The sequence below is a fragment of the Dromiciops gliroides genome, chromosome X (assembly GCF_019393635.1).
Source record: "Dromiciops gliroides isolate mDroGli1 chromosome X, mDroGli1.pri, whole genome shotgun sequence".
Lineage (NCBI taxonomy): Eukaryota > Metazoa > Chordata > Mammalia > Microbiotheria > Microbiotheriidae > Dromiciops > Dromiciops gliroides.
Window position 1 is genome coordinate 68,748,769 of NC_057867.1, and position 10,773 is coordinate 68,759,541.

Sequence of the window (10,773 nt, forward strand, 5' to 3'; positions counted from 1 at the left end):
AGGGTAGTTACTCAGTAAGTCCCCATAGGAAGAGTCAACTCCTCTCCCCCACTGTCCAACATCATTAGCATTTTCAGGGCACTAATTGCGTTTTCCCAGGGATTCTTTACCTTTTTTGTGTCACGGACCCCTTTGGCCAACAACTGCAGAGTCGTCTTTTTAAATAATTGAAGGAAATTGCTATATTTCATGAGGGGTTAGTGAAAATAGAGATGGAATTGTTTCCCCAACCACATTCACAGATCCACATATCATTATCCCAAGTTAGGAACCCCTGCCTTATGCTTTCAACATGGAAACCAGTGTATTTCAATGTGTATTTATGGGGGGCCAGGGAAGGAGATGAGATGGTATTTGATGGTATTTGATGGGGAACCACAGGGGTTTACTGAGTAAGCGGGGTGACATGGTCAGATCTGAATTAGCAGGTGAGCGAGGATGGATTGGGATAGGGAGGGGCTTGAGGCAGGTGGCCCACACCCCCCCACCGGCCACTGCCTGAAGTGAGGTGATGGGGGCCTGGACCAGAATACTGGCAATATTGGAGAGAAGGCAACATAGACGAGAACCGTTACTAAGGTTAAATCAGCAGGCCTTAGCAACGGCTTGGAAAAGGGGGAGAACGAGATAGGGAGAAAGAGGAAGAGAGGGAGAGGGAGGGAAAGATGGAGAAAGGGAGGGAGAGGAAGGGAGATGGGGAGAGAGAGGGGGGAGAAGCAAGCACAGGCTGAGGGACTAGGCCCCAGACGGCCATAGGAATAGAGAGAAGGGAGGACAGGAAGGAGAGCTGATGGGCCCCCAGCCCCCTAATTCTGGGCCACTCAGTCTTCCTCACAGATTGAATAGCAGGGGCTGGAGTGAAGGAAGGGACTATTTTACCCACCAGCTAGCTAGGGAGAGGGAAGGGGGCCGAGAAGGAGGCTCCCTACCCTCAGTGCTGGGGGGCACGAATGAAGCCCCTGAGGAGAGCGGAGTGGAGGCCTGGGGTGGGAGGGGGCAGGCAGAAGGTGGGAGTGCTTTGAGGGGGGGACGGGGAGGCTGGGGGATTGCAGGCCAGCTCACTGCGCTCTGATTGACTGATCTCCCCTCTTATGGGGCTGTCACCTCTGACCTTTCTGAGATGCTGCTCGGGCACAGGAGAGCGCACCCCATCATATAGCCCAAAGTGGAGAGCACCTGGAGCAAGTCACTTCTTGCCTTCCCTGGGCCTCAGTTTCTTTGTAAATGTTTGTCGAGGGTGTTTTAAGGAAGATGTTAACACTGTCCCCATCACCTTAGCCTGCTGATGATGTGCAGCAGAAAAGAGACCCGGCCTTAGGGACTGAGTGACAGAACTGAGCCCCCTGGCTGCCTAGCTGTGTGCCCCTGGACAAGTCATGTGCCCTCTTTGAACCTCATATAAAATGTAGCTAAGCATTTCTGCCACAGGGCATGTTAGGAGGCTCAGGTAAGGGCATGTGTGTAAAATGATTTACACATGTAAGGGATACAACCAATTAATAAGTATTTCTTAAGGGGAAGCTAGGTGGCGCAGTGGATAAAGCAATGGCCCTGGATTCGGGAGGACCTGAGTTCAAATCCGGCCCCAGACACTTCACACTTACTAGCTGTGTGACCCTGGGCAAGTCACTTAACCCCAATTGCCTCACCAAAAAAAGTATTTCTTAAGCATCTGCTAGGTGCCAGGCACTGTGCCAAGTACTGAGTGGCAAATATAAACAACTGTCTAACAGGGAGATGACTCCATAGTCTATTTAAATATATAAAGAATTGGGGCAGCTGGGAAAGGACCGGACCTGGAGTCAGGAGGACCTGAGTTCAAATCTGGCCTCAGCCACTTGACACTTACTAGCTGTGTGACCCTGGGCAAGTCACTTAACCCTCAGTGCCCTGCAAAAAAAAAAAAGAATCAATATAATAAAATAAATACCAGGTGATTAGGGACAGAGACGCCTAACAGTTGGGTGCATCAGGAAAGGTAGCGTCTTAAAAGAAGAGAGAAATTCTCTAATGTGAGGTGAAGAAGGGAGTTGGAGTTAGGAGATGGAGCATCCTGGCAATGGACAAGGAGGCTTCCAAATCAGGATGAGGCCACGCTGTCTCAAAGGGCAAGGGGTGGCGTCCTACCTGCTCCCGTGGTGTGTATCTGAGAGGCATGGAGTGGGGGAAGACCGCAGCTTTGCACCCAGGTCCCTCCTGACAGTATTGTTGGAAAGAAAACAGTTTACTCTCATTAGCATTCAGTTGGTTCCAAGGCTTCAATCTAGGTCCTCCAAAATGGTGCTTTAGATCCAAGATAATGGCAAAAGACATATGGTGGAAAATGCTCTGAATGCAGACTGAAGCATCCTATTTTCACTTTTCTTGTTGCGTTTTTGTTGTTGTTCTTGTTTATTCTTTCTTGCTTTTGTTTCCCTTTTGTTCTGATTCTTCTCTCACAACAAGGTCTCCTGATTCCCAAGCCAGCTCATGTTTGGCTCCCCCCACCCACTACATACCAAAACCCCACCGAAAAAAGCCAAGTGGACCCTCAGGGATGTTCTGTCCAAGTGACTATCACCTGAGACTCAGCTGCCTTCCCAGACAGAAGGGTCCCTAGGAAGCATGCAGGCTGACCAGTGAGCTAAAGACGACCTGTTGCCCAGGCTTTGCCAGCTCTGGCTTCTAGGCGGCCCAGCTGGGTGCTGGAGCCAGCTTAGCGATCCAGGGCTCTTCCTTCTGCCCCATGTAGCCATGTGCTCACTTGGCCTCTGGCCAAGCACAAACCCCAAAATGTCTACTGACAAAACCTCCTTCTGCCTGGCTCTGGGTATTCCTTGGTGCCTTTCCAACCCCTGCTGGAGCTTAGTTCTCTCCCCCAGCTCCGCAGCTTGTCTTTCATATGGATCGCACAGAGCATCACAGGAACAGGTGATTGGGCCTCACCCTGGGCCCAAATGGGAAGCATATGCCTGCAATCCTCTTCCCAGAATCTTTTGTTCCCCATTCAGTAGCAGCTCAGGATGACAGATGGGGCCAGCTCTGACCGCATGGATATTTCTACTGGGCCCTGATAGAAACCCTGCCTGCCAGGTAAGCCATGGCCTCCAGTTTCAAAGAGGCATTCCCAGCTAACTATAGTTAGTCTAGGATTCTAGTCCCTTCATTAGATAACAGACCCATTTCTGCAAGAAACGAATGCTAAAGTGTTTCTTCATCCTCTCACCCTAAAGTTGTCCCACAGAGAGAGGAAAGAGCCTCAAAAGTCATGTAGTCCAACTGCCTCATTTACAGATAGGAATCCTGAATCTCAGAGAGGTCAAGGGACTTGTCTAGGGGCACACAGCCAGTGAAGCAGCAGGGGCAGGATTCAAATGGGGCTTCAGCTGCTCTTCCTACTGAGATTCTTCCCCTTAGCCATGGCATAACCTTCAAATGTTTACAGCCGCTGAGGACTTGGAGCCCAAGCCTGGGCGGCCATATTACCAAAGCACATGGGCAAACTGACCCTGAGAAACACCGTGGGAACAGAGCTTCTCTGAATGAGTGAGAGCACAATGGGGAGGAAATGTCCAAACTGAACAGAAAGGATAGACTCAGAATGGGTGGGAAGGAGGGAAGACTTTGGGGCCACCGCATCTGAGTCTCTCATTTCAGAGATGGGAGGATCATAGATTTCAGGCTGGAAGGTCATCTCCTCCAACCCAAGCCCTCCATTTTACTGAGAAGGAAACAGAGGCCCTGAACGGTGAAATGATTTTCCCAAGCTCACTCAGGTAGCAAGTGGCAGAAGGAGCATTTGAACCCAGCTCAATTGCCTCCCAAACCAAGTCTCTTTCTGCTGTGCCACACTGCTCCCCCAAATGCCACTCATACCCAAGCACTCCAGGAAAGATGTGCTCATCTCCAATCTCCACTGGGAAAGAGCCCTGTTTCTTCCAGGTAGCTAAATGCATTGCCTCAACAACGTTGTTAAATCTACATGGACACCATTGTCTCCTGTAGCCATTTCCCTCCTCACATCCCCCGCCCCAGTATGACATGTTCCCGGTCAAACCCCCCCAAATCGGCTCTAACAATCCAAACCTCTTCTTTGCCCCAGGTTAGTGATCTCTCCCCTCCTGCGGGGGGTCGGTCCAAGCACCCAATGGATCGATAAAAGTGGCCACCAAGAGGATTATCTTCCCGAGGCTTCGAGGGTTCCTCACCAGCAGAGTGATTGGCAGCAACCCCAGCCATACTAGAGGGGGCTTCATCCCTTCAGATATATCTGAATTTAATCAGCTCTGAAAGCTACAAAAACTGGCCAGGAATTTCTGAGGAGCAAACACCCCAGAGTTAACAATGTGTGACTTTTATTCTGGGTTGTGGTCACCTGCACAAATATAGCACATGAGGGGGCAGCTAGGTGGCACAGTGGATAAAGCACCAGCCCTGGATTTAGGAGGACCTGAGTTCAAATCCAGCCTCAGACACTTGACACATACTAGCTGTGTGACCCCTGGGCAAGTCACTTAATCCTCATTGCCCCACACAATAAGACAAATATAGCACATGAGAGCAAAGGAACATTGGAATATATGTGTCTATACATACACACACACACATATATATATATATACATACATACATACATATATTCTACGTACACATTTTATTTTTAATAAACTTAAGAGATGTAAACATCTACTTCTTTCTGTTTCCGCTTGGTCTTCAAGGAGTCTTAAATCTGTGATAATGTCTTAAAAAAAGAACCCAATCTACCCTACAAGGCAGCCTGAGAGGGAAGCACCAATGACAGAGTGCATTGTGGGGGCTTGCACAACATCCCAAACTGTACTTCTATACCCTTAAAAATGACAGTGCACAGAGCGCAGTTAGGTAGATTAGTGGATAAAGCACCAGCCCTGGATTCTGGAGGACCTGAGTTCAAATCTAGCCTTAGACACTTAATACTTACTAGCTGTGTGACCTTGGGCAAGTCACTTAACCCTCATTGCCCTGTGCAAAAAAAAAAAGTGACAATGCACAGACATTACTTTTTTGCTGGGTTTGATTTGGGTTCTAGGCAAGGGGGAAATTAAATGATAAATCTTAAAATAGTCCATTTTGATCAGAAACCTTTAAGCTCAAACTCCTCAAAGGCAGCCAATCACAGGAACCAGACCTGACACTGATGATATTCTGATAGTAATTCAAAATTCTTAAAAGCCAGTTCAGGGGGCAGCTAGGTACACAGTGGATAAAGCACTGGCCCTGGATTCAGAAGGGCCTGAGTTCAAATCCAGCCTCAGACATTTGACACTTACCAGCTGTGTGATCCTGGGCAAGTCACTTAACCCCCATTGCCCCACCAAAAAAAAAGCCAGTTCAGTGTAAAGGATACACAGGTAGTCTCAGAAGCATGGTGACCTGGGTTCAATCCCAGTATGACTCTGGGGCAAATTGTTTCGACTCTCAATGCCAGAGACATCTGTAGTCCAAGACACTAAACTACAGAGGAGTCATTGATCTGTGTCAATGAAGAGACTTTCCACTCCTGGGAGTTGCTGAAATTGATGAAATCCCAGACTTGGACCAAAACCAAATAAAAATTTTAGTGGGTCCCATGAAAAGCAGCAGCCATGGCAGCAACAAAAAGAGTAAGCAGAGGGTCCAGGCCGAAGGAGTGAGATGGGAAAAGACCTGGGGGACTATACACCTCCTCCCCTGCCCTCCAGGAGCATTACTGCACATCTCCAGGAAGCCGTGCACTGTTGCCACAAGTCGTCTGCTTCATTACACACAGGGCTTTGCGTGGAATCTCACACCCTGGCCCTCAGATCCACCTTCATAGCCATTGGGGAACTGCAGTGGTGGGAGGACTTGGTCTGCTCCGTCAGGGTAGAGAAGTTAGAGAGAGCACTAGGCGGGAACTTAGAAAACAGTGGCTCCACTCTTAACTCTGGTGTTCACTAGCTATGGAAGCTTGAGCCAATTATTGCAATTCCCCTGGTTTCTGTTTCTTCATCTGTAGAGTGTGTTGGGATCAGTGCTCATCAAGGCCTCTTCTGTTGCCCTTGGACTTGCCACAAGCCATCAGTTTTCAGTTCTCATGGGATCTCAAATTTAGGACTGACATCTAATCCAGCACACTCATTTCCTGTGAAATGACTTGCCCTAGGTCATGCAGGTAGGAAGTGGCAGAGTTGGGATTTGAACCCATATCCTGGGACTCCAATTCCACTCTTTCCACTTTCTATTCTCCAGGCCTCCCAAGCCATGCTCACTCCAGATTGTCCTTGTGGCTGGGGCAGAAAGTCTCCGTCCTTGCTGTTTGTATTCCACACCGATTGCCTCAAACCTGAGCTCTAGCTATGTGACTCTTGAAGACCCCGGACATTTTTTTCTGCATCCCCCAAGTACCCTGTATTCCTGTTACCTGTCTTAATTGATCTTCTTGGACTTGACCTTGAAACTTCCTAACTTGTTACCTGCAGGCAGACAGAGTGCAGGGCCTGGAGTCAAGAAGACTCATCTTCCTGAGTTCAAATCTGGCCTCAATTACTAGCTGGGTGACGTTGAGCAAGTCACTTAACCGTGTTGGCCTCAATTTCCACATCTGGGCTAGAGAAGGAAATGGCAAACCACTCCAGTATCTCTGCCCCCCCAAAACCCCAACAAAACCAAAGGGCCCAACGAAGAGCTGGACACAACTGAAAAATGACTGAACAGACTTGGTACCTGACAGCCCCTTTCCTTCCTAGGCAAACTCTTAGTCCACACACAAACTCACACACACACACCAACCAAGCCTCAGCACGACAACCCCCATCACCATCCTCCTGCTTGTCATGGACTGAACTCTTCAGGAAGGAATCAGTGCAAGTTGCCCACTGATTGAGGAAGGGACTCATAGGAGCAGATCTACTGCACGGCACACACAAGGTCATCTAATCCAACTCCCTCATTCTACAGATGAGAAAACTGAGGCCAGGAAGCTGAATGGGGATTTATCCAAGGCCGCACACAGAATCACAGAGTTAGAGGTGGAAAGGATCTTAAAGTCCATTTAGTCTAACTTCCTCAATTTACACATGAGGAAATTGAGGCTCTGGGCAGTTCAGTGACTTGTCTAAGGTCACACAGGCAGTAAAGTAGGAGTGGTCATAGGCATCTCCTACCTATAGCAAGCAGCTGCAAAGCCCACCTACTCCTGTCCCTCGTACCTCTCACTATCCCTATGTTTGGTTTCCTTCCCAGTACCCAGGAGCTCCACGGCATCTTCCTAAAGTCTTACAAATAGCTCCTTAGCATCAATAAGCAACAACGTGAACTGTAGCAGGAAAGCAAGCAAGCGATAACTACCGCCTACTAAGTTCTTGGGGGCCTGGGCTCACCAGTCCAAACCCGGCCGATGATTATTTCGAACTTGTATTCAAGGCCAACCTGAAGGCCCTGTAAGGGCCTAAGGGCACAGGTAGTCTGGCCCAGAAAAGTTCCCTGCTTGGCCCCTCAGCGCAGCCAAGCATGTGCAGCAGGTGCAGAGGCCCAGCACAACCAACAGCACTACTGACAGCCGTGACTGGCGCTTGTACTTGATGGCCCTCTTGACCATCACATCCGACTGGGCCACGTAGTCCTGGGTGTGCAAGATGTTGTACTTGATGTTGTCCAGGAGCTCTTGCTGCTCCGAGATGAGCACGTCCAGCTGGAGGAAAAGAGCCTGCAGCTCCCCCAGCTGGCCTTCCAAGTCCAACAGCTGCTGGTGGCGCACGTGGGCCATGGCCAGGTGCTGTTTGGCCCTCAGCGCATCTAAGTCCCAGCCCACGATCCTGGGTAACGACTGGCCGGCTACCAGCTGCTCGATGTCTCCCTGGTGTAGCTTCAGGCCCGCCAGCTCGGCCTGTCTCACCGTTTTCTCCTTCAGTATCCTCACGTATTGGGTCTCATTGGCATAGTGGCGACTGATGGTGGCTTGGTAGTGGCTCTGCTGGATGCGGTGCTCTACCCTCCAGTCCCGATGCTCAGGGGCCAGTTCTCGCTGGATGGTGCTGAGCTGGGGCTGCACACAGCGGGCCATGCTGGCAAAGGAGGCTTTCAGCAGGCTTAGCTCATGCTTGGCCTCCACTATGCTCTCCTCTGCAGTACAGCACAGTACGCCCTGCTGCTTCCTGTCTATCAATTCCGACAGTCTTTCCAGCTCATTCAGTGCCAAGGAAAGCGTGGCCACTTCCTGGAAAAACTTCTCCATGGGATTGGCCTCCTGATCCTTGAAAGCAGGGTTGGCAAAGGTCTGAGGATCCTCCAGATCAGAGGGTTCCCCTCCTTAGCTAACTTGGCTCTGTAGCTCCTCCAGCCTGTCCTTCATCTTGGCCTCCAGCTGCTGGCCACATCTGGGGCAGCGGGCAGCGACACACACACACATTGGCTCTGTTCAGCAGTGTGGGGAGACAGGGACAGCAAGGACTGGTGCGTCAGGGGAAGCTATTAAAAAGTCTTTCCTCCCTGGGCAAGCAAATATTGACAGAGCCAACAGGCCCCATGATGTTGATTTAGGGTCATGTGCTTGAAGAAGACAGGCTGGGCTGGATTGTCTGCCAGAAAAAGGCCTACGGGCCTGACTTGTCAAGGACAGTTAGGACATCTGGCCAGGCTCCAGAATGCAAGGCAGAGAGGGGGTAAAGAATGGGGCCGGGGTCCTGGCCTGAATCACCTCCTCTCCCATGGCATCATGCCCGAGGTTCAAGGGGTACTCCTGTACAGGCAATGGGGGAAAGACCATAGGATTGAGAGCTGGGGCCTGAGAAGGAGAGTTTTCCCAGGCTCTGCCTGTCACTGCCTCAGGTCCAGGAGTCAAGGGAGTCCCATGGTCTGGCCAGCATGGGGTATCAGCCCAAAATGCTCGCTGAAAGGGATGTTCTTTCCCAAGATTGTGGAGCCCAGCAGGGCCAACACAGGCAGATCTATGTACTTGGAAAAGTCTGGCTTCATCTCCACCCTTTCCTTCACCTCCCCTTCAGGCTTCAATATATCCTGACACATACTGATACATCCATACCTGGGTCTCAGTCTCTGCATCTGTAAAATGAGGCCTTACAGGGTTGGGGGTGGGGGGAAGAGGCAGCCAATTCAATAAGAGGCTTCAAGACTGAAAGCCAAGAGACACACCAGTGGGAATGCTTAAAGACATGCCAGCTACTGTTATTGTTAGAGCTGGGCTTTCTAACAAGTGAAGCCAGGCAGATAATCTTTGTTCGTGGGATACAACATTACTCTGATCAGGAGAACAGAGAGACTTTCCCCTAGAAGATACCTCAGAACCCAAACGTTTCATTTTACATATTCAGAAACTGAGGACTAGAGAGGGGAAGTCTCCCACGTTTGCCTTTTTATCAGGGGTCTACTAAAGATAAAAGGATAGCTCTGAGGGGCAGCTAGGTGGTGCAGTGGATAGAGCACAGGCCCTGAATGCAGGAGAACCTGAGTTCAAATCCGACCTCAGACCCTTGACACTAGCTGTGTGACCCTGGGCAAGTCACTTAACCCCAATTGCCTCACAAAAAAACAAACAAAGGACAGCTCAGAAGACTTAGAAGAAGTACCACGTCAGGGCAGTTGGTGGAACGATTCCTTGGTGACAAGGGTGGAGCTGAAGCCTAAGCAATAAAAACCCAACCAACTGGTTGATGAGCAGATTTTTTTTTCAAAAGTATCATAAGATCCTAGAGCTAGAAATAATGAGTCTGTGTTGTCTTCCACCCCTCCCCAGTCATCATCTCTTGTGACTCAACTGCCCTCTCATGCCCCATTCCATCCCATCTCTTATCATCTTCCTAGGGGGCTATGGACTTCCTTTGACAAGGGCACTCATTCTGAAGGAAGTCCAGCCTGGGCAGCTCAGTTAACCACCCCAATGCTGGCATATTCTCTGCTCAGTATCCAGAATGTCAACTACCTGATGGTCCAGTATCATAGAAAGTCAAGTGTGGATAAAACCTCGGAGATCATCATTTTACAGCTAAGGAAACTGGAACCCAGAGAGATGGCAAGCTTGAGTTGAAGACAGTTGAGCTAAAGCTAGGATCCTGGCTTCCTGATTTCTCCATTAGATCACAATGAAGATGAGGTCATGACCCCTTCTGTAGTGGACTAAGGGGAGAGAAATGGGCTCCTTCCCTTTCTCTGTAGCTGCCAGGTTGAGACCCACCACTGTGATATCAGCAGGACAGAGGCATGCCCAAAAGGGAAGTAAGTTGGTACCTACCTGAGATCTGATCCAATGGCGACATCTTCTACTGCTAGAGGTATGTGCATATCTCTGTGTTAGACATTGCCCACTGTCCTCTCCTGCCTCAACTTGGGCTCTGCCACTTGGTAGCTGTGTAATTCCATTCACTTCAGCAAACATTTATGACATGCCTAATATGTACAAGGCTGCGGGCTAGGAGATGTCAGGAGATGAACCCCCCGAAGAGCTTCCATTCTACCTAAAATATACAACATGCACAGAGGTAAATGAAAATTAGGCAATTTTAAGAAGGAGACAGCACAATAAAAACTGGGAGGATCTGGGAAGGCTTCAAGGAGGGGGCACCTGAGCTGAATACTGAAGCATGGAATAGTGGATAGAATGGAAGGTGGGAAGACCTGAGTTCAAATCTGGCCTCTAACACTAGCTATGTGACTCTGGACAAGTCCCTTCACCCTGTTTGCCTCAGTTTCTTCATCTGTTAAATGAGCTGAAGAAGGAAATTGCAAACCACTCCAGTATTCAGTATTTGCCAAGAAAACCCTAAATAGGGGTCATATGGA

The 10,773-nt window shown here is 49.6% G+C and overlaps 1 protein-coding gene across 1 annotated transcript; it reads right to left on the reverse strand.

Moving 5' to 3' along the window:
- Positions 1-7,426: 7,426 nt before the first annotated feature.
- On the reverse strand, positions 7,427-10,250 carry LOC122733993 (syntaxin-1A-like). The gene is made up of 3 exons (XM_043974683.1): positions 10,226-10,250; positions 8,297-8,391; positions 7,427-8,230 (listed from the first exon to the last, which is right to left on the reverse strand). Exons 1-3 carry the CDS (start codon positions 10,248-10,250, stop codon positions 7,427-7,429), a joined length of 924 nt encoding a protein of 307 aa, XP_043830618.1.
- Positions 10,251-10,773: the final 523 nt, after the last annotated feature.